At 49.6% G+C, this 24,327-nt stretch overlaps 1 protein-coding gene across 9 annotated transcripts in view; it reads right to left on the bottom strand.

The window, feature by feature from the left end:
* The window catches only part of RBPMS (RNA binding protein, mRNA processing factor), a 157,863-nt gene continuing 133,536 nt past the window's right edge, over positions 1 to 24,327 (bottom strand). For 2 of the 9 annotated variants that reach the window (XR_016019455.1, XR_016019453.1), the window contains 3 exons: positions 16,528 to 16,597; positions 9,126 to 9,229; positions 1 to 3,801 (listed from right to left, as the gene is read on the bottom strand). Coding sequence is in view for 3 of the 9 variants with exons in the window: in XM_074329694.2 (XP_074185795.1) it covers positions 1,331 to 1,466; positions 16,528 to 16,597 (206 nt within the window). In the remaining 6 variants the exon portion in view is untranslated. Of the gene's footprint in view, positions 9,230 to 16,527; positions 16,598 to 18,475; positions 18,609 to 24,327 lie in introns of all 9 variants that reach the window. The other 7 variants (XR_016019454.1, XR_012495529.2, XR_016019452.1 and 4 more) reach the window with 6 other exon arrangements.

Here is a 24,327-nt window from a genome sequence, read left to right as displayed (position 1 = left end):
TGACAGCTGGGATAAGCACTTTATTTTTAAAAAGGACAATAGAAAAGTACCTTTAAACAGTTTATAAAAGCATGATAGATTGTGTGGAAGTTGCTGTTTTCCTTAGAAACAAGAGGACAGAAGTCTCACTGCGAGCCAGGCGGCGCCCAAGGCGTAAGCAGGGCAGAACACAGCTGGCCCCACGCCGCCGAGTGCACTTGGCCTCATTTTTGTGAGGGTGACAGCCCCTCTCTCCTGGCTCTCTGTGGTTTTGTTGTGATGACCTTAAAAGCTTCTTGACATCTTTCTTTCTAATGGAAAATAATGAAACAAAAAAACCCCAGAAACCAACCATATAATCATTAAAACAATGAAGTCTTCAGCAGAATGTGAGCAGATCAGTAAGAAAGGTTGTGATTCTTAGGATCACTATATTTTTGCACATGGCTCTTCTACGACAGGGGGAGAGACTGAGCTGTCAGACTGGAAATGTGCCAGCTTCTGACACAAGACTGACTTTCTGGTTTTGAGACTCTTGGAGCTGCACAGCATTCATGCCGAACGCCCACTGGCTGCACCCCCTCTCTCTGGGCCGGTGTGGAAGGTAGTGTCCCCGTGAGCACACGGGGTGCAAGGTAAAGCTTTCAATGGCTCATTTGGCATCATGCTGCCAGACTCAGGAATCACTTGGGAGCTCTGAGTGGCCCACTGCAGCCACGCAGGTCGGGCAAAGCCAGCCCCCTCCTGACGCAGCCTGGCCTCCCAAGCCGAGGTTTCGCCTTCTCAGTGAGACACTGCAGTGGGCATGAGGCATCTGTGCGTCAGTTTGTACAGCCTCCTCTGGAGCAGCCAGGGCTTTCTTAAGGGTTCACTCTGAGCAGGAGTTTGTACCAAGGAAAGGCTGCTTTGCCCAGCTGTGAATGTGCCGCCATGGTAGAAGCTCCTGGAGGCTTTGATTGTCTTGCAGGGATGTCCTGCCAGAGCCGTGAGTGTACACCTCGTACTGCATATAGCACAATTCTGTTTCTAACGTCACGCTTCTAATTTACCCTGGACTCAGGCCAGGCACACATTTCTATGTTCACAATACAATTCTGGATACTTAAAAACATGCCTCAAACATGCAGCTTATTTTAGAGGAAAAAATAGATATTTTTAATTACAAGCATTCAAAAGTCAAGCACAAAAATTGTTGTCCTACCCAGTGTAAGATCAGCCATCCTGTCGTCCTTAAATGGTACAAAAATACTCACTCTCTTGGTTTTATTGTTGACATCTTTTATGTTTCGTTTGAAAATATCTCCAAACTGTACAGAAATGTATGTCAGACCATGCGTTCACAAAAAACACACTATTTCTTACAATTATACAGTGTACAAGAGTAAAACATTTTTATTATATTTTTTTTTCTTCGAGAAAAACAGATGTGTGATAGAGGCTGTGGCAAAGTCTTGAAGGGATCAAAACTGGGCAGGGTTTTTTCAAGCCTGAAACAGAAAGAAGTGTGTAAGGAAAGCAGCTCTCACACGCATGGCACTCCCTCCTGGCTGCGGGGCTGTTAGGAGACACCTGTGATAGGAGAATTTATGGCTTAGAAACTTTTCCCTGCGAAAATTCATGGGTGACTCCCTAGGAAAGCGTAAGTTATGTCACCATGGAATGTACTGACTGACTCGCCAAATAAAGACCACACGCGTATCTGTGCTCTCACCTTAGACACACAGGGAGTGGAAGAGCTCCTTCCCCTGCATTGCAAGGAAATGCTCATATTTGTTTTGCTTTGTGGCGGAAAAAGGGGCCTTCAAATAATCACTGAGACTTTCTGACTGCTTGCTGCTGGCAGAGTCCCACGATTTTCTTAAATACATCTTGGCTCCTTTGTGTCTGGCTTTAATTATGTTAAAGGCTGCATTGTGAAACCTCTACTGTTATTCTGTCATTTTACTTTTCTCAACTCCCAGGTCCCTTGTTTTCTTGCCATCATCTTACCAACATGTCAGACTCATATAAATTTATGGATGTAGAAGAGGTATATACAGAAGTATGTCCGCATATACTAGAGTTTTGTACAGGGAAATGCTTATTTGTGAGGGGCAGGAGGCTACAAAAAAATAGCATCATGATTCATAATCCATATAATTGTCCTAAGTTAGACTTATTTGGGAAAATATGTATTTAGCAGTAAATCCTGAAATTAGAAACAAATTTAGGTGAACGCTCAAATATAGCTAATTGCACAATTTTAGTACCTACTCCTGTCCAAACCAGACCAGTGCTGGCTGCCCCTGAATCTGAACTATGAGCCAGTAACTCTTGTCACAGCTTCATTTGTAGATGGCAGTACAAATGGGTAGAAATAAAAATGGGCTACAAGTCAGAAGACCCAATATAATTACCACATACCTATGGATCATGGAAAAATCCACAGGAAGAAATCAGGCTGTAGCTTTCAAGAGAAGAGATCTGGACATGTAGAACTTTATGATGTTAGAATAACACTTACCTGTCTTTTCAGCTAGTTGTAACGGTTAAATTAGTTCTAGCACATCCATTTAATTATGCTTGTTACAGAGAGGCCAAATTAGAGAACCCTTTGGTTTTAGAAATGCTCCCAGCTCAGGCTCTGAGGCCTGTACAGCCGCACAGAACCGCAGTGGCCCCCAACCTCATCCCGCCTGCTCCTTGTACTTGCTCAGCAGAATTCTCTGCAACAGGAGGGAGTAAACGCCTTCAGGAAATCGCACTTGGACTCCTTTGCCGCCCCTGCTGCCCAGCACTCACCATATGCTGGCTGTGGGCCATGCCCGTTCACACCCCATCTTTGGTATAGGTCACACATCCTGTGCTGCTTAGTGAGCAGGGCCAGCAGATGGGCCCCGCCTGAGGTCTGCATTTCTTCTGCACTGATTTCTATCCGGCAGGGTGTGGGGCACGGAGCATGGAACAGCCCTGGATGGGTGGCAGGAGTGCGAGTGTCCCGCCTTGGGGGAGAGATCCAGGGGTGCAGGGGGCTTATGAGACTGTGCATTACCTTTGGGGCTGTAGTAGGTGACTTTCCCAATGAACCCACGACCTTCTGGCCCATCTCACATCCCCACAAATGCCCAATCTGCCCTTTCACTGCCAGAGAACCCTCCCCTCAAGTATGATGAGGTGACGTCCCCTCTGCCCCAGTCACCACGCATCAGACGAGGGAAACCAGCTTAGAGGCACTGAATACAACGCCAGTTTCCTTCCTCCACATTCTCGGCCTATCAGGGATGGAGTGACACATTCCACGTCATCCCAAACTTGACCATGTGCCAGCAGCCCAAGCTGTGTGTGTTGATTCCAGGAAATCGTTTCTGAGGAACAGCAGCCACATTACGGCTGTCTGTACTTTGGAATAATCCACAGGGGATGGCACTTGGCAGCCCTTGGACTCTGGGAACCTAAGGGGCCTGCAGGCCGCCAGCAGCCTCTGACAGAGCACGGACTTGGAGCGCGCCATCTTGGGAAAGCAGCCGAAACTGGATGTGGTGACGGCATGGAGACCAACGGCCTGGAACAGAGCTGCCGCACTGCTTTCAGGGACAGAGTGAAGGGGCTGAATGAGTGGCAGGAAAAGGGACCCAGGCCACATGTGACCTGGGCTGGGGCCACTACTGGAGGATGGATGGCGTCCCTTCCAGCTCCTCCAGCTCTTGGCTGTTCTGGCAAGGGCCTCACTGACCTCCTGCTTTCTTCCCTGGAGAGCTCACAGCCATCTTTGGGCAAATGCACGTTGCTAGTCTTGGCCTCTTTCCGGTTCCACAGTCAGTTCCTGGACATTTCTGCCATGACCTCAAAGGCAACATGTCTGAACTCAGACTTCCCACACCAGCCTTAACACAGCCCCGGCCCCCTCTGCCGGGTGTCTTTGCCCCTGCACTCTCGAGTTCCTTCCCTGACATAGCCCTGCTCTTAGATCGTTCTATCCGTGACGCCACCATCATGGGTTTGCGTCTCCTGGTGTGTGCTTCGAACTTGACTCTTTATTTTGCTTTGCGTCGCAAGATGATGACGATTCTTAACACACCCCTCCTCCTCGTCAGGTCTCGCCAATGCCTCCCCAAGACCCAAATCCCTAACATACCCCTTAGGGCCCATAAAAGCTTGGTCATGTTCCCACTTCCTCCCTTCTTCTGTTCCAGTCCCCTCAGCATATACAAACCCTACTTAAGCCCCACTTCCTCAGCCTTTCCTGATCCCTTCAGCCTGCAGGGCTTTCTCCAGTGAATTCCTCCAATGCTCTCACTGTCTGGACCACTTACTAGGCTTTCACAGGGATTATTTCAGATTAGTTTTCTTCCTAAAACTATTCCCTCTGTCCTCTACCCCAGACATAGTCACTTGCGTATAGCAAAAATTTAGATACTTGGACTGTAAGCCAAATGAGACAGAACTATGGGCTGTTAACAGGATGTGGCACTGCAACTCGGTCCCCTAATCTTGATAATGCCGTGGGGCTGAGAGCCAGGAGACAGTGCCCCGGGACTCAGGGTGGGCTCCAATACCAGCCCCCTGTGCCTGCAGCTCCTCTACAGGCAGCTTTGAGGTCTTCAGCCAGAAGCTATATGGGGGCATGGGAAGGTGGCTCCTGCTCTCCTGACCTCTTAGTTCTCTGTCCCCCTTTCTTTTTGGACCCCTCAGTAGGAAGAAAAGGTGGGGAGGGGTGTCCTAGTTAATTCTGGCTGACTAGAAACGCTGATCTTTTGAACTGAAAAATATGGAAGGGAGAAGGGAAGAGAAAAGGAGGGGGATGGGGATGGATGGTTTCCTAAGCTTTTCCATAACTGTGCTGTGTAAATGTAATTCTCACATGGGAAAAGAATGCGTTCACATTGCCATAGATGTTCCCAGACTGAACAGAAGGTCAAAATGTGGCTATTTCAGTCCCTGTAAACAAGGAAGGGGTTTAGCTAGGAATGGAGTTCAAACCTTGGAATGTATTAACGAGGACATTTTAAACAGAATGCAAAGACATCTGAGAACACAGCACCATGAGGGCAGAGTGCCAGTTTCTGTTTAGAGAGCAGATTCTCCTCAGAGAACCTTTCCTGAAAGGGGGGAGGGGCCAACTATAATTTGAATGTGATGGGATAAACAAGGGAAGAAAATAGATGTTTGAAATCTTGTCTGAGGTAAATCATAAATGTCCGACGTTTAAGACAATGGAGAAAGTCTCCCGATATCTTAAAAAACACTATACAATTCTAAAACATTTCGTCTAGTTGTCCTTGATCAGAAAGGTCAGTATGTGGCCCTCAGTACTTGGGAGTGGGGTCAAGGTGAGTGCTGAAGCCTGTGTGTGTGTGTGTGGGGGGGGGGGGGGGGGTGCCGACCTGGGAGTGGCTGCTTTGCCCTGGCTCCGCTTTCCCATTGCTAAGTTAGAATCTGTTTGTCCAAGTGCCTTGTGAGCTTTCTCCCAGCAATAAGAAAATTCTTTCTCTATCCCCCCCAATCCATCTTCATATACAGATGCTCCTCAACTTACGATGGGGTTATGTCCCTACAAACCCATTGTAAGCTGAAAATACCATTAAGTCAAAAATGTATTTAATACCAAACATCATAGCTTAGCCTAGCTTACCTTAAACGTGCTCAGAACACTTACATTAGCCTACAGTTGGACAAAATCATCTAACATGAAGCTATTTCATACTAAAGTGGATTAAAGACTTAAATGTAAGACCTGAAACCATAAAACTAGAAGAAAACATAGGCAGTAAGTTCTGACATCGCTCTTAATATCTTTTTGGATATGTCTCCTCGGGCAAGGGAAAAAAAGAAACAAATGGGACTACATCAAACTAAGAAGTTTCTGCACAACGAAGGAAACCATTAACAAAACGAAAAGACAACCTACTGAATGGAAGAAATATTCGCCAATGATACAGCTGATTAAGGAGTTAATATCCGAAATATATCAGGAACTCATACAACTTAACACCAAACAATCTGATTTAAAAATGGGCAGACGACCTGAATACACATTTCTCCAAAGAGGACGTACACATGGCCAAGATGTGAAAAGATGCTCAACATCACTAATCAGAGAAATGCAAATGAAAACCACAATGAGATGACACCTCACACATGTCAGAGTGGCCATCATCAATAAATCAACAGACAACAAGTGTAGCCACTATGGGAAACAGTGTGGAGGTTCCTCAAAAACTTAAAAATACAATGACCATATGGCCCAGCAAGACACTTCTGAGTATTTATCTGAAGAAACCCAAAACACTAATTCAAAATGACATATGCACCCCTATGTTCACTGCAGCACTATTTACAATAGGCAAGGTACGGAAGCATCCTAAGTGTCTATCGACTGATGAGTGGATGAAGATGATGATGTATGTATGAGTATATACAATAGAATGTTACTCAGCCATAAAAGAGAATGAAATCTTACCATTTGCGACAACATGGATGGATCTAGAGGGTATTATGCTAAGTGAAATGAGTTAGAGAAAGGTAAATAGCATCTGATCTCACTTATATATGGAATCTAAAAAAACAAATGAACAAACAAAATAGAAACAAACTCATAGATACAGAAAACATTTTGGGGGTTGCTAGATGGGGTTGGGGGAGATGGGTGAAAAAGGGGAAGGGATTAAGATGTACAAATTGGTAGTTACAAAATAGTCACGGATATAAAGTACAGTATAGGAAATAGTCAATAATATTGTAATAACTACATGGTATCAGACGGGTACTAGCTTTATCAGGTGATTACTTCGTAAGTTCTATAAATATCTAATCACTGTTGTACACCTGAAGCTAATATAATGTTGTATGTTAACCGTCATTTAAAAAATAAAAAAAATGATAAAGTGTTGACTATCTCATGTAATTTACACAACACAACACAACATCCAAAAGAAGCTGGTAACACAGTACACGGTAGAGTGTCGCTTGTCTGCCCTTCGTGACTGTGGGGCTGACGGGAGCTGTGGCAGCTGCCGCCCAGCATCACAAGAGAACGTCGTACCTCATCACTAACGTGGGAAAAGACCAACATTTAAAATTTGAAGTAAGGTTTCTACTGATTGCGTGTCATACCATTATCATCACGTCAAACCATTGTAAGTCAGGGACGATCCGGACTTGACCAAGAGTTTGTCTAACATTCATTTTTACTAAAAGATTAAGGAATATTCCCCTCCTCCCAACTCGGACTTCACATGACAAAGGTTGTAAATCAGAGTGGTTTAGGTTTCATTTTATACCTGTCAGCTTGATTTTTAAAAAAACAAGTGTGGATACGAATTTGTAATAAAAGACTAGTTAATATTTTAAAAGGTTCACAGTCTATAGAGTCTCCAGGGGAATCGTCTGCAGTTAGAAGCCCCTCCCCGTTCACGCAGCCCTCCCTCCACAGTAACTAGTGTGGCTGCCCAAGCCAGTACCCTGCGTGGGCTCCAGCGCCCACGCTTGGCCAGAGAGCCTCCGTCCTCACAGTCCAGGCCTATCTGTGCCCTCCCAGGCAGGCCATAAGCAGTGTCCTCTGACTTCAGATTTGGGGAGAGGAAAGCCTCCACCAAACTCATTCTTTAAGCCATGGATGGGCCAGGAACTGGTGAGCCCCACCTTGAACACAGCTCATGCCGAAGGCAGCCTCCTCCTCGTCGGGTACATGCTGGCTGCCCACCCAGGACCACGCCGCAGTTCTCCTTCCCCACGTTTCTGCCCCTTGTCCCCAGGCCTTCCCATTGTCTGTGTGAAGTCACCCATGCACAGCTGCGGCTGCTTCCTGACTGGGCTCTTCTGCTCATGCGTCCATTTACTGCACTTAAAAAATCATTATTCTAACCTCCTTACTAAGTGTTCAGAGCAATAAGAATATCGTGGGCACTGTTATCAAAAAGGAAAAGGAAAACCTAATAAATTAGGCAGCTTTGGAATTAGTGGGATAAATAACTGCCCTTATGTGATGTGGAAAAATGTTTACCTGCTGATAAGTTGGTTACTGTGAGAAACGCGTCAGTGGGAGAAAGACCGTGAGTGCAGGTGCTGGCTTCCTGTCCAGGCAGGGAGTCAGGCTGCAGACACCCAGCGCTTCCGCACAGGCGCGGAATGGTGCTATTCTGAACACGAAATTCCGTAAACCCCAAAGTGTCGTAATGACTTCCTTGGCCAGAACCGCCTGGTTCTCTGCCCTTAGCGGGAACTTGCCCTTTTTCTGACTCTTCTTTAGAGGTCCCTCCTAGAGATGAAATTTACCACCTTATTTGGGCCAAGACATAACCGCTGTCAGCCTGCCCCTGGCATTCCTGCTGTTCTAGGCCAAGCTTTCCAGAGACTGAAACCCCTGCGAGTGGGGCCTAGCCGGCAGGTCCCCTCTGGGAACGCTAAGCTACGTTGTTTTAAGACCACACCGTTTGCTAGAAACAGATGAATTGAGAAGTGATAGCTGGTGTTGATTAAGGAGACGGACAAGTCACCCACTAGAAAAGCCCAGCCGTCTGGAGGAATTCAGCGAGAATCCTAAGTCAGTAATGCCCAAGAGCAATCATCCTATTTACAAAGAGGCTTATAAAAATGTCGCTGAGTCATGGAGAAAGGGCTGCATTATATTCAGTATACTAGGATTAGTAAGACAGGAGAAAAAACCTAAAATGGTTAATTTCCCAAAAAGGCTTAAGGGCATTAAAAGCTTCATTTATCTGCCAGTTCCCTTAGATGGAATATCTCATCTGACGCTGCTGCTGGCGAGCAGGTGCTGTCGGCCTCACTAAGGGCCAGCCTGACGTAGGACGGCCATGGGAGGACCAAGTACTGGGGGAATGCACTTGGGGAGTTTGCCACACTCACAGTTGCTTTCCTGGCACGGCCTTCCCTAAGCAGGCCATGGTTGGAGGAGATAATGAAGGGTCCACCCCTGACCCTGAGCTCTCCACACCCACACGTCCCAAGCTGGAGCGCCCATCGGGATCACCAGGAGAGGTAGGCTGCAGAAACCCAGCACCCCGAAAGCGTGTGCCTCTGGACAGGCAGCCTGCTGAGCCCCACCCCCTGGGGCCTGCCTGATGGTCCCGACCACACGGGTCCACACAGCCCTGCCCGGACACGCTGCTGTTCTGGAGGCCTGCTCAGCCTCTGGCTTTGGCACTCACCAGCATGCTCCAGTTTTGTAGGACAGCTCGAAAACAGTAGCCACCAGTGAAGATTGCATTAATACCCACAAGACAGATTGCAGCCACCATCACACACCTGGAACCTGGGGTGGAGAAAGAGATCACCCATTAAACCCCTCAACACTGTGCCGCTGTCTCCACCCCCGGACTGCCTGCTGCAGGAATTCCCTGGGCTTTAAGACCAGCCTGTGTGGAAGGCAAAGAGCTGAGAGAGTCAAAGGCAAAGGGCCTAACAGCCTCTGCTGCTGAGTGAGGACAGCCAGCTTGGGATGGTGGAACCAGTGAGAGGGGGCGCCCAGGCCACGGAGGACAGCACCAGAAGTGAGGCTCCCAGGGAGCCCTGAGGGGGCTGCGGGGGATGGCCTTCGAGGGTGTAAATCACCAGGGTAGGGGGGCAGCACCAGGCGGCCTCCTGTCCCGGGGGCTGAGTCCTCAGGACTGTCCAAAGCCCTGTTGAGGAAACATACAGGACCTGAGGTCCCCAAAGAGAGGAAGAGCCCGAAATGGAACCAACTCCAGGGCCTGCCTCAGACCCCAGTAACAGCTTTGGTCAGCCCAAGGCCACAAACCAATTCTCCAGGACAGCCCTGTCGTGTCATGGGCACCCCTGAGCTCAACTTTGCTCCAAGCACCTACTGGAAAACAAAAACCAAAAGGAAGTATTTGTGAATATAAACTGCTAATCCCTGGGGTCTGAGATTTTTGGACTAGGAAGGTTCAGAGACCCAGCAAGTAATAAAGTTTCCCTGTTCATCCTGCAGGCATGGCTGCCTCTGAGCCAGCCAGTTTTCGAATATTTCTGAGGAAGGAAGCTCTGGCTGCCCATGGCCCCATTCCCCACTAGTATTTCTCAAATTTTCAGCCCCGGGCAGCAAAGCTCTCCTTCCTGCAGACAGAGGCTGTTTCTGGCACGCAGGGCTTCACGGACAGGCGTGCATCGAGGGCTGAGGCAAACCAAGTTCCTGTAAAGGTCGCACTGATTTGGGGGCACAGGAAGCTGCCCCTCCAGGAGGCCCCATGGCCCTTGGGGATTCAGCTGAAAGCCACCTCCAGGACTCTGGGTGAGGCTGAAGGAAAGGTGGCCTTCCTAGAACATCTCTCTTCTCAGAATTAAGAAAAAAACATGTTTTCCCCAGAATTTCACTATAAAAACATTAAAATATGAGTCAATGTGATTCTAGATTCCTAGTAAAAGGAGGGTTATTTCAGGATAGGAAAATATTCATCTTTGCAAACAAAACATCAATTTACCCAACTTCTGTCACTTGCCAGGAGCATTTCAGGGTGGGAGGGAGGCCACCCCTTCCGTCCCCCGCACCCCACCAAAGCAGCAGACCTGGGGGCCCTCCTGTGGCTGCCAAACCAAGGCTGCATTTGTGGCTGCCTGTCCTCTAAGAAAGGTTGAAGATCCCTCTGGGTGTGACTCAGGACTGAATTCAGAGTCTGGGACCCTAGTTGTCATCAGGTCCTGGAGTAGGGGGTTTTACACCAAGCTGCTCTTTGCACAGTTATCACGTCAGCAACACCTGTCTGCACGGCACTCACCTGATGGGCAGAGAGAATGCATTGGCCAGAGTCGCCAGACACCTGGGAGACGACCCCAAAGAACATAAAGCAGCGGAGGAAAGTACCACTGTGTTCATGTTTAGCTACTGTGCACGCGCAGGCCTTCTGAACTCCCGCTGCTGGTGTCAGATGATGGAAGTGGAGGCTCCTTAGGTCGCCCTGACCTGCCACTGTTCTCCGCAGCTCCTGAGACTCAGTGTCCTGGTCTCACACATGGCTGCCCCCTTTGAACAACTTCCAGGACCAGTCAGGCAACACTCCTGGTGCCGGTGCTCAGGGCTCTCAAAGACCCCCCAGCCAGATGCTCAGAACGTGGACAATGGACAATGGGGAGCGCGCAGCTTTCACTGCACTGGGCCATCCTAACAGTCTTGGTTTGAGATGAGCTCGGCCAGTGCTTGTGTGGTTAGCACACGTCTGTTGTGTTCTAATTTACAAAGCCCGGAGGACTTAGAAGTAGCTGGAAGGGGCACCCACCACAGTCCCTGGGGCAGGGGGCAGGTTTCCAGGCTGGTCGCTACTCCGTGATGCACACAAGAAGCATGGCACAGTCCAGGGCTCCTCACTGGGGAAGAAGTACCTCTCAGGGAGGGCGGGTGAGCACACAGGCCCGCTGCACAGGCTGCCCTGCTCTGAAACCTCACCTACCTTAAGCCTGCTGCATTTCGAGCCCGGTTACTTTGATTTAGCCAAAGGGGGAGACAAGAAGAGGAGGATAAGTGAAGTGAAATTACTCTCTACTAGTCTGGGAAAGCTTTGGGTCTCTGAATGGTGTCAGGCTGACCCTGACTCCTCTGCTCGCCTGCCCACCCATCACATTTCCCCTCTCACCTTGCTCACCCGTCCCCTCAGCACTTCTCACTATCTGACCCACTGTGTCTATTTTATCTATTCCCGTCTCCTCCCCGTCACAGAACGCCAGCTCCGTGAAGGCAAGGATTTTGTCTGCTGCTGTTCGCTGGAGTGTCCTTGGCACCCAGAGCACTACCTTACCTACTGTAATGGTCACTGAATATTCACTGTGTGAGTGAATGCAGTGTGATACGCAGACCTTGGTTAACAGAACAAAGGGGAACGGCAGGCCAGTCCCAAGCACCGGCCTGGTTTCTGGGCGCCAGGGCACGCTGCAGCACAAGAGCCTGGAGCCTGGGTCCCTTCCAGGGAGAAGGCAGGGGTGAGTGCAGGAGCCACAGCAGCTGTCGGGGCCGCCTGAAGACCCCGTACCTTTCCTGCCCTGCTAAGCTCCCAGCTCTGCCTTGACGTCCAGCACCTGGGACTCGCTGGTGACAGCTCCATCACAGGGCCCTCAAGCTCAAAGCCAGGGACTAGGCCGTTCCTCCCAGAACTAAACATAAGGGAAAAACCGCTTCAAATTCTGCTTTTGTCATCTCTCACCATATCGTCTCTAATCTGGTGAGGCTGTAACTATTAGGTTGGTGCAAAAGTAATTGCCATTTAAAAGGTTAAAAATAATTGCAAAACCCACAATTACTTGCACCAACCTAATATATGTGCTTATAATTTCTATGCTGTGGTCTTGTTCTGTGGCCAGGGAAATTTCATGAGTTCTTAAAGAATACCCTCCCACATCCACCCCAACTCCTAACAAACCCCCACCCCGCCTTTTGGATTTAACTACATTCCGATACCCAACAAGGAAAGCTGTGTAACTCATTCCCTGTAAAAGAGCGAGTAAAAACTTGCTCATGCTTTCCTGTTCTCAACACATCTGGGGAATTCATCATTTTCAATCATTATCATGTATTCTGGTGTTCTCTGCCACAAGGCTGGGCCATTAGCAAAAACTCCAGTGATAGGCAGACATAGCCTGTAGACCGACTAAACACCATCCATCAAGGAAGATACTTAACAAATTAAAACACCAACAACAGCCACCCCTCTGACAATAGTACTTCTGCCATGCATGCTGGTCAGCACGCCCACACCCACACCCGACACTGCAGCTTTCCTCACAGCAGGCTCAGCTCGGAGCTCCCTCTCTCTCTCTTCTCGCTAAAATGTGTGTCCATGACTCTTGCCCACTAGAATTTAAGCTCCTTAGGGGCACAGGCCTGATTTTGCACATTTTTATATCTAGCACATAGCAGACACACATATTTATTTAAAGAATAAAGAGCTTATTTACTTTTCTAGCCTAGTCACTGCAAAGCAGGTAAATTAGAAACCCTTGAAGGACCTCTGGGAAAAGCAGGCCCTGGACTCCTCAGGATTCGGAAGGAAGGCGTCCTGATGCTCCACACACCTGAAGTGACAGCCAGCCTGCATGTAGGTCGTCAGGTCTGACACCAGATGTCACTCCTGCTCTTGCCTCCTGTCCTGATGCCATCTTTCCACAAGGGAGGAAAGCCCCTACTGGTGATGGAAGAAGGCCCTGGGTCCAGCGGTGCCGTTAGCCGGCACCTACCCTTCCTTTGGCCATTCTGATTTCCTCAGCACCACTGTCTTCAATTCTAACTTACACTGCCCTACGGTTACATAGCCTGGATTATTAGCTGTCTTGGAAAGGACTTGATCCGAGAGCCTAGAAGGCCCCACTGATCTGCTCTAACTTCAGGTGCGATGGGAGACGACAGGCCCAGCCCCACTGCGGGGGGACCAGGTGCAGTCATCCGCCCTCCTTCCTAACCGCCTCCTGTGCTCCACTCCCCAGGCTCCAAGGAGGACGCTCGCCCAGAACAGACAGCACATCCACCCGAGGCGTTACGTCTTTATGCACATCCTACAGCGTTTCACAAGCTGTACTTCCAAAGCGGGCACTGGTGGCCCTCCTCTCATGGCTGCTGCCACCTCTAGGTTTCGGTGGCTGGGTCAGTGGGGAAGGACAATTTAGAAAAACAGGTGAGCCGGATACAAGGACCTTTTTGGCTGAAGCCCACGCAGCTGCTTAATGATCCTGTGTTCCCTCTGGTCAACAATACACTCGTTCACGCTAAAACAATCCTTCCTCAGGCCCTATGCCACCACCACACTTTGCCAACAGAAACTGCCAGGTTTGAAGGTCTTCTCTCAATTTCCTAAACAAAGTACGTGACACTGCGGACCCAGCAGCCCCCGCTGCCCTGGCCAGGCCCCAGGCCTCGCCCGCTCCCGTCACTGCTCACTCTCACGGGCAGGTGCTGCTCCTCTGCTCACTCCTGACACCCAGGCGAGCTCAGGTTTGGTGCCACTGACCTCCCTTCAGTTCCATTACTTCCTCAAACACCAGCTTATGCTCAAGGCCACATCTACGTTTCAACTCATGAACTCTTTCGTGAGCTTCAGAATTTCAAGTTCTCCCATCCTAGACCCTTCCAGGTGAATAGTGACCAGCCTCTGAAAACAGAGAAACACACTGTCATGGAAGAGAGAGGCGCACGTGACGCTGCCTCCTGGAGCTGTAAACATGACAGTGCCGGATGTGTGTCACACAGTAACAGGGAGGCTCCCTGCGGCAAAACGATGAAGGCTTTTCTGAATAAAGAAACAAAGATTTGAGGATACATAACTTAAGTTTAACAAGTCATTACAGGTACGTGGATATAGGCATGGACTTAGGAAATCCTGGACTTGACAGACCTTTCAATATACCTCAAAACTTAAAAGTGGTACTTTCAGGGGAGATAGCATTCCCTAAACAGTGAACTTTTGATTTCACAAAATAGTAAAATATGTTTAAGAACCCTTTAGGTATCTACCATGGATGTTGACTTTATTTTTCTAAGAAAGGACATTTAAAATACAATTGCCATTCACTAACACTACCATTTCATTTAAAAAGGGTACTTGAACATACACACACAACCACACACACACAGAAGAACATAATTTCAGACTAAGGAACAAATATACCAGTAGCTTTAAGGAAAGAATCTACTATGTGGTCCTGATTTTCTCCTCATCATCAGTTCGTGAGACATGTAACAGATGACCGCTGGTCCAAGGACCTATATATATATGGGTGCCGCCACTGGTTTAGGTTTTGGATAAGAGGTTAGGGCAGTTTCCCAAAGTGTGCTCTATGTAAAACATTAGTTTTATAAGGTTCAGTGAAAAAAAGTGTTCCCTGGTCTCAAATAAGTTTGAGAAATATTGCATCCTAGAGTTCCCTAATCTTAAAGACCGGTGATGTGCCTACTGTTATAAAGGTTCTGAGAATCTTTTGGTAAAGAACCCTGTTTAACGGACATTGGGAACATTTCTGTACTCCGTCTGTGATCCCTGAGGACTAGTGCTTTGGCCACACTGAGAAGTACGTCAGGTGAGGGAAGAGGAGATCCAATTCTAACTGACCGAAGTTGGTGTCTTAAAGCACAGAAATGTTACCTCCCAACTTACTGATTTTCACCACGAGAGAAAGAATCGGGGTATAGGTCTGCTGGCTGACCCTCTGAAAAATCTATGGCATCTCTGATGCTCTGATATGCTTCGCTAGTCCCTTTCCTGTTTGGTGAGGCCCTTCCTTCAGAACAGAGAAGCTTCTTTCTAACCCAGGACCGGAGCTCTCTTGAAGTGCTCACTGCCCATGGTAATTAGAACCTCAGTAAATGAAGTCTACATGCGCAGTGACCCAGGAACTTGAAGTGAAGGGCACGTGACCTACCAAGTGAGGTTTCAGTCAACAGGGCAACGTGCCTGTGGAAAACAAACCCCAGGACTCTGAAAATCCGATTCAGCGGTCTCTTTCCTCCTCACCTGAAGCAGGCCAGCTCCCGCATCTACCATTTCTCCAATATTTTCCCAATGAGTGGTCTGAAAGACTTCTCCATTTAAGTTGCACCTAAATCAAGCAGAGGCCGGTCTTTGCCCGCATAGAACCTCCTCAGAAGAGTCTCAGTGGCCTCAAGTGATCTAACAAAGGCACATGGGACTCAGTATTAATGGTGGACGAAGAAGAACATTAGTTTAATTTGGAAGTGTTTTTCTCTAGAATAGCAGCTCTCCAAGAAAAGGACCATGACTCTAGTGTCAGCATGAGGTACGTACAGGTACATAACTTTCCATGACCTCCCTAGCATTCCTGTTTTGGGAAGGAAAGATGTAAACCAAGAGAATGGTGATTGGAGAACCCTACTATTTAAAAGACCTTAGGGCAGTGCCACTTCCCAAATTCACACACCAAAGTAGAGTTCAAAGGAAACAGTGCTTTGTGTTTAACAAAAGTGCAGTCAAGATATTGAATTAAAGAAGGCATTTGGAATTTTATAGAAATGCTACATTGAAAGGAAAAATATTCATTTGGTAGTTCTTTGAAGGTTAGGCCAAAGATAAAATGGCACCAAGATGCCAATTTAGGATATTGTTTCCTTCAAGATAAGACACTTGAAGGGAGCCTATTGGGAACAGCACACTATCTGCCTACAGTACAAACAGTAGGTAGTATAGAAAGACTCGAACTTATCTGTGAAGGAGACTGTTTGTTCCACGAGGTGACCGCTGCTGCCCCACAAGCTAGAGACCCACACAAGCTAGTCTGGGCCAGAACAGACACTGCTTCCCGTAAATCCCCTCCAGGACTGTCTGATCGACCCTCCCCTACCCCTCAGAGTACTGGTTCCTGGAACAGGCCCCCAGCAAGCATGTAAGGCGTTTGCTCCCTATCTGGGTCACACACCGGTTCCGCATCCACCCTGCCTGTTCTGTGTAACTGCAGCGCAGAGGACACCCTCATATCCTGCCGCGGCCCAAGATGTGCCTCGTTTAGAAGGTCCCTTAATAAACTTGATGTAATGCTGGATTTGTCAGCCCCTTTCTTGGGTCTCTTTACAAAGATTATCCAAAGTTGTGATGTGCGACCTGCATACAGGGAAGTACTTACACAGTATTCAGCAGAACTGACGGGACTTCCAGCCCTGAGAAGTAGCCTCGGAAGGAGGGAGCCAGCGCATCTGGAAAGACATGTGGGGAGAAGGCTGTGAACAGGGGCTCCCCTCTGACCTTCTCATTCCCCACAGAGCGTCCTGGGCTGCCATCCCCTTTACTCTTCCACGAAGGTGCCCACACACACTTGCCTATGGGCAGTTCTCCCCCCAGGGGCTGGGAAGTGGAGCAGCAGCCCAAGAAATCTTCCACAGCCCTGTGAGCACAGAGGGCAAGCTCTCAGGAAAGCACCCCCCACCCCCCAGGAACCCCGACCACCCTCCTCTTCAGAACTAAAATGTAGCCCAGTGACTCCCCCTTTCCATCCTCACTCGGAGGCACCTAGGCTGGGGATAGGCTGCCTAATGGATTTCTAAGCAGCATGTGGAAACATGGATCTGCTGATAAGGAAGGGACAGTGCATGACACCATGCCAGTGGTCTGGCCAGGACTTGAGATTCTGTGCCTGTTATCTTAGAAAAGGGGTTCTGGCTTCTTGGCACTGGGGTGTCTGGTACCCTGTGCCCCTGGCTCACTGCAGAGGGACCTGCAGCCCCATCTGTTCCGTTAGGTAGGTTTCCAAAGTGGAAGGCCAGCCCCAAACGCAACTGGATTGAGTGATGCTTTGGCCACTTGGCATTGTTCCCTTTCCTGTACTGAGGAAAATATGAAGAAACAAACAACAGGCCAAGTACACTTTGGCTTTAACAAGTGTCCCTCTGTTGGCAATGTCCATTTTGCTCCTAAGCCTTTGGACAGAGTCAAGAGATGCCCGTTTACCACTGCATCTCTGCTTACACTGGGGAGGGCCGACTCAGGGAGAGCAAACTGCAACAAAGGGGGGACACTGCACAGAAGAGGGCTGGGTGCCCCCTCCAGTGTGGCAGGAGAACTGCTCTCTCACCTGGGGCTTGGCCACACTGTGTCACCTGGAAACGTTTTTAGAGCAGCATGTGATGCTAGGAGGAATTTTACCCTGACCGATCTACTACGCTGGTTTAATAAACTATATTTTGCAGCAGAAACCCTGCTTCATATGGCATCCTATTCATGTCTCCAAAGCATAAACAGGTGCAGGGGGGCTAAGACCTGCGAAGCAACTCGGCAGAACCCAGGGGCTCTGGGGGACTGAGAAGACCTCATCTTACCTGGTTTTACAGGTGGGGAATCGGCTGAGGCCTGGGTGTTCTGAATGACATCCCTCACGGCACAGGCTCAGGGGGCTCAGGCTCACTAGTTCTCCGGACTTGATTCTAAAGCTGGCTGTCTAAGCCTTTGGCTCTGGTCCCCAGAAAGAAGTCCTTGGAGTTTCCTTCCGCCCCACGGGCATTGCCCAGAGTGCTTATCTCCTCTCTGGCTGTCAGTGCAGGGTGAGAGGCTGCACCGGGGGACTCTCTCCCAACCTAGGGTAGAGGCATCTTGTTTCACTCGGGAAATAGGGGCCTACAAGGACCATGGATGCACTGTGAGCTTCTGCCTACACCAGGAGTCCATCTCAGGGAACCCCTTGGGCCAGCTGTGCATTAGAGACCCCTCCAGGGGACCACACCAGATTTACTAGGAACCAGATTACCAGCTCGAGAGGGGCCCCCACAAAGTGGAGGGCAAAGCTGTGTTCCTTGGACACCACCAGCAGGCACTGAAGCTCATTTAAGGCAGGGCCAGAGTCATTTTCAACACACAGCAATTAAGGGGGCGAGGGACCAGAAACTCTTCGCACGCTGGCAGGCTAAAAAACGTCACTTTGGGAACTTAGGGGTGTATGCTGGACAAAGGAGAGAAAGAGGGGAAATGTGGAAGGCAGGAGGACCAGAAGGGAGAGGGAGGATGGAGTACAGGGGAAGGGGGAGAGGGCGGAAGGGAGGAGAAGACAGAGAAAGAGACACAAAGAAAAAACTCATACCTACCCATGGCTTATGGCTTTGTGCATCTGAATCCACTTGCTCACTAAGCAAAGGGCAGAGCTGGAGCTGCCTTCCTGAGACAGGTGGTAAAGGGTAGGACGGGGGCACAGCCCTGTGGCAGGTGGGGGCTGGGAACCTAAACACACAGTGGATGGAAGGGCGATGGGTCTGTGTGCACCGGGGTCGGGAGCGCAGTGGTGGCCACGGGTGCTGCCTGCTGTGGGGCTGGGGCGCTGCGCCCCACGAGGCCAAGACGTGATGGTGTTTCGGAGGAGACACAGGAACAGGGAGGGCTGCCGGGGGAGCCGGGGGTGGGTGGCATGACTCGGTTCAGTGCAGGTGACTGCGGGAAGGAAGCCCCTCAGGTCCCCCGTGCCCACGCCAGCTCTCAGACAACCTCTCTCGCACTCGGGCCTCTTCCACCCACACAGCCCTCGCATTCTCTGTCACGCGCGTGCCTGCGGGGTGTGGGACCAGGGCGCTACGGTCAGCCTGGTCTACACCCGAGCGCTCGGTGGTGCCGCGGTGGGGTCCGGGTCAGCTGTGCTCAGCGGAGCTGGACTGAAGGCGGCCCCCTGGCTGAGACTCAGGGAGTACGCGGTGGTGATGGAGGAAAGACAGGCGCCGAGATGCAGCACTCCTGTGACACTACTGCGCTTGCCCAGAGGGAGGGCTCTTCTCACCGCCTTCCAGACACCCAGGGCTGCCTCCTCTTCCAGCTCCGGGAAGCGCGGCTGCGCCCACCTTCCAGCAGAGGGCAGTGTCCCCCCAGGGCCGAGCCAAAGTTCCCCAATGTTCCACACACCGGGGCAGAGCAGAGGGCTTATGCTGCAAAACCGGGGTTCAGGCAGCTGGCCTAGGGGAACCAGCTGTTTTGTGCTAGTCACTGCTGCACTGCTGTCCTCAGGGAAGAAACACAGGCCTCACCTTACACCCACCCTACACCCACTGGGGCTGCTCATTCTGCTGTGGTTTTGGCCCCAGGTCACTCATGGCCACGCCTGCCCGTTGTCTGGGAGCTGCTTTAGGTGCATCATAAACACCAGGGCACCCACACTTCCCTGACTCCTATTCCTCAGACAGTTCAGCAGGGATTAAGTCTCCGCGGTTGACCTTCCGTGTAAGGCAATGCACATGTGCTCCCACACACTTACACACTCACACTGCACACTCAGTCCTGCGTGCAATTCCAGGGGCTTCCGAAGTCCCTGTGAGAACCTCTAACAGAGTATCTATAACCCAGACTAACAGATTATTTCCTCTGTGCCAGACACTGCTAAGCACGTCACACGGATTGTGACATATAACCGAATAAGCAACACAGAAGGCCCTGGGACACTTCTCCACTAGAACCTAATAACAGCACCAGTTATAACTATTACAGTTCACTGTCCAGGGGCCACACTGCATGGGATTCTCCTATTACACATTTCCAGAAACGCTCTTCTAAAATGCAGTGCCCCTGCAAGGGTACACTGAAAATCTCTAACACCTTAGCCTGGTACCAGCTCCTGTGACTGGTGACAGGGTAGGTAGGAGTAGGAGAGCACCTAGAAAGAGAAATAACTCAGAGCAAAAATAAAGTGGAACACTAGACAAAGTAGTAAGTATCCATAAAAATAATTCCCATCCTCTTCCATTTATAGATGAGCAAACCAAGGCCCAGATTAAAATACATACCGACTTCACATTCCCAACAAGGGTGCCAAGAACAGGAAGACCAACTGGTCTCCAGGTTGGAACCCCTGCCTGCCCCACCGGCCCTGCCACAGGGGTTGGCGAGAACAGTGTGAAGCAGAGAGAAATTATTTGCCCCGCCCCCTTCTGAGTGACAGACCCCTATCACCAATCACACTTGCCTTTAGAACACTCACAAGAAGGGCTTACCAGGTGCCTGGCTCATTTATGGTAGCTATTATTAACAAGGACCCTTTGGTGTAGCCATTTTCTTCTCTGTGGAATAAAGGGATAAATCTAGACCAGTGGTTCTCAGAATGTGGTACCTAGGCCATTAGCATCACCTGGGAAGGTGTCAGCAATGCAGATACTCTAGGGGTGGGGTCTAAGCACCTGTATTTAACAAGCCCTGCAGGTGACAACAATGCATGTGCTCAAGTTTGAAAAACACTGCTCTTAAATAAGGTCTCCAAGTGTGTCCAGAAGGCAGGTCTGGAGATGCTCTGTAGTCAAATAGGTTTGGGAGAAACAGTCTCCCTTAGGCAGATCTAGACACCTTAGCATATTAAAGGCTGAGAAGCTCCAAGGTCAAGGAACCTGTTTGACTTGATTGAACCCTGAGTTCCCCACGTTTATCTGACTGCAGAATCTCTTCACTATGTAGCAGCTATTAATAGTTGTGGGTATTGAGAAATGTTGGTCTGGAAGGTCCCTCCCACTGGTGACATTTGGTGGATCTAAAAGGCGGAGGTGTGCCAATACGGCACCCAAGTTTCTGGTTCGTAATTAGAGCTGGCAGATCACCAGACAGCTGGTGCCCTGGACGTCTAATCTATAACCGTGCTTCCTCGAAATAAGACCGGGTCTTAAATGTTGGTCCAAAAGACGCATTAGGGCTTATGTTCAGGGGATGTCCTGAAAAATTGGCTTGGGCTTATTTTCTGGTTAGGTCTTATCTTTGGGGAAACACGGAAGAAGCAGTAAAGATTTTCTTCCCTTTCCTAATGCAGGTGCTATACCTGAATGTAGATTTCCCCAGCACCATATTCAAAACCAAGCTCTCGCTCTCCTTTTTAAGGCATGGATATTCTTAGGCAGGTTTCTACCATATCCCTAAGATGGAGCCCTGAACACCCTGCTGAGGCTTTCCCAACATTGAGCCAACTGCAGCCAGCCACTCACACATTCTTTAATTATAATCAACTCTGGCTCACTCTCTCCAGGCCTAAGGACATGCTCTTGAGCGACATCACCAAATAAAGCCTGTCCAGTCCTACAGCAAACTGTGGAAAGCTGTCAGGCTGAGGGAGAGGTGGCCAAGCCAGCATGCTCTGATCCAGGAAACTCCAAACTCACCAAATAAACTAGAATGATGATTTGCGAAACAAAAAAGATGGTCTTCTTTGTGAGGCTAATTACAGGATTCTTTTAAATAGCAACCCTCCCCATTTCTAAGAAAGCATTCACCCAAACTGGAAGAACACTCTGCTTCAAGAAATGAGGCCCACCGTAAGCGAACATTCACCAACCTCCCCTCCCCCAAAACTACCAGCCCATACTCTTTCGTAACCGACACGGAGGGCATGAAATGCAATCAGCATTCTTTACTACTTGTCTGGAACCTAACATTCATTATTTAGGGCAATTAAATAAGTTGCCATTATCTAGGTAAATTGTCAAGACTTATGTGAACTGGTTCAGAGGTTAAGTCTGCCAGCCGACCCAGCCTAACAGCCGGGAAGGAGAGTGACAGTCCTGGCCAGAGCAGGTCACGCTCCAGGCCAGCCCTGTGCTTCTGCGAGATCTCCCAATCTGGATGGTGGGATACTGCTGAGGTCTGCAGGATCTAGGCCCCAAAAGCAAGGTCTTAGGCCTGTGAACATCTCCTGCGAAGACCAGTCAAGGCCGGGCTTAATTAAAACTCAGCCTTCAGGGACAATTTTCTCTCCTGGGCTTTAAGACTCTTTTCCTGCCTGTCCAAGCACAAGCCAGGCTCTTATTTCCAAACAGGCATGTGAAATGTGCTCAGACATCCCAGAAGTTCACTCAAGACGCCACCTGGGTCAAGGGCACCCAAGCGAGTAACACCCTGTGTCAGATTAAGTCCACAGTAGTTGCTTGTCATCCATATTTAATTTTGTCAGTCTGTTAATTTTTAACTATGTTTGCTATCAAGGGCCATTAGAGGTCCCCAGGAGCTGAGCTTGGTGAAGCGAGAAGTACTTCACAGCAGAGTGGATGAAGCTTGAAGTTGGGGTGCCCCACTTTCCCATTCTGTCACTGAGTCTGGCCTTCCCCACCAGCAGCACAAATCCTGAATAAAACATGATCCCATTTGGAGTCGATTTTCCTTTTTCCCGGGTCACAGTTGGTTTTCTTCAAGAAGTTCACTTCCTTTTTATGAGGGTTATGTTTTATCATTCCAAAGTTTCTTTGTAGCCTTGATTTTGTTTCCGAAGCAGTTGGAATTGACATGCTTTCAGATGGTATGTGGGTGCCTATTCCTGCAAAAGGAAGCCTAAAACCCTGGGTGGACGGCCACCTGAGCCAGCCAGAGCCACACCTCAGCACACACCACAGCCACAGGCCCCCTTTCTCACCCCATCTCCAGCTGCTTCTCCCCTTTGCCAAAGATCAGACCTGGGCCCTCGGTTTTCTCTTGGTGGGGTGCTGGTCTTGCGTCCTTCTTCTGCACCCTACTTCTTAAGCTACAGAGGGAAGGCCCTGGAGCCTCTGGGCCATGCCAGCTCAAGTTTTGACCAAAAAAGGGAAATGGAAGAGCCATTTTAATAATTACTACTTGATGCCAAGCATTTTACTCTTTCACTCAAAGTAATACCATAAAACAGGTGTTCACTCTTCCTTCTTACAGATTAGGAAAGTGAAACGTGGTGAGGTGAAACAAAAACTTGCCTATAACCCCAGTTAGCAGAGTAGGTGGAAATTGTCATTAAAATTGGGTCTGTTTGAATGTAAAACTGAGTTGTCATCACATGCAGCCACCCTCCGTGATGGTGGGACCTCATGTTTGCTAATCCTCCCAAGGCAGAGGGTGAGGCGTGCTCACCCACAGCGTTTCCAGGGGACACGGAGACCCGGGGATGGGCTCTTCCTGAGGACAGCTGGAAACAGACAGGATCTGGGAAATTCACCCTTACGGAGGACAAAATGGAACATGCTTAGGAAACCCAGAACTGTACCAAATGGCGGTCATCTTGCTGCCCCTGCCACCAGGAGGAGCCCCCTCTCAGCTGTTCTCTCACTCAGCAATGGTAGTTCCAGGGAAGTCTCACTGGGATCCGCGACCAGGGACAGGGCCTAGCATTAGGGGACTGACTCTGGTACTCGACAGCTGCTGCCAAAAGCTGCCCAGCGTGGAGAAGTTGGGGCCTCGGTAGCATCAGCTCTGGCCAAAGGAACTGCTAGCCCAGCACTGTTGGGGGAAGGGGTTTGAACAACTTCCAAGAGGCCAGCGAGGCCAGGGCAAACATTTCTGTCTCTCACTCACTAAGGGGCTCCTTAGTTCTCCAAAACCAAAGAGCAGAGAAGGGGGAGGATGGAAGGATGGACAGGGCATTTGCTTGGCCATGACTGGGCTCCTCTGGGGTTCAGACACAGGGCTGTGAAGAGAAGTATCTCCCAAGGCACGAGATGTGACTCCACCACCTGGAAACGAATCTGGGCAGAAGCCTAGAGGATGGACTGCGGGAAGAGCAAGCCAGGAAGCCCAGGGAGGAATGGGCCGGTGACCTGTGGGCCTTTCTCTCCTCTAGCTTCTCTGATAGGAAAGCAAGATAAGGCAGCAGCTGGAAAGTTCAGGGACGAAGGGTGTGAGTAAAGCAAAACACACCAACCATTTGGTCTCCCTGGAAATTCAGCTGTTTCCCACTCTTGATCTATTTCCTGTCAGGGAGAAGTTTTCTTCTGGCAGGCGCGTCCGGGCCTGACTGGGGAGACTTCCATGAGGGGCAGAGACCATACTGCTAGATGCAGGGCAGTCGCTGTCCCTCGGTATCAGCTACTCTGCCATTGATGCCTCACTCATCTTGCTCCCCTGTCCCTCATTCAGTCTTTCCAGCCTCTGGCATTCTGTTTGGTTGCAGCCACGAGGACTCTGAGGCCCTATTACTGTTGTCAAGACGTACAGGATGTCTTTAGTGTTTGAACTATCACAGCCT

This window comes from Rhinolophus sinicus, chromosome 16 (genome assembly GCF_057876585.1).
Source record: "Rhinolophus sinicus isolate RSI-liver-muscle chromosome 16, RSI-T2T, whole genome shotgun sequence".
NCBI lineage: Eukaryota > Metazoa > Chordata > Mammalia > Chiroptera > Rhinolophidae > Rhinolophus > Rhinolophus sinicus.
This window is presented reverse-complemented; position numbering and strand designations above follow the sequence as displayed.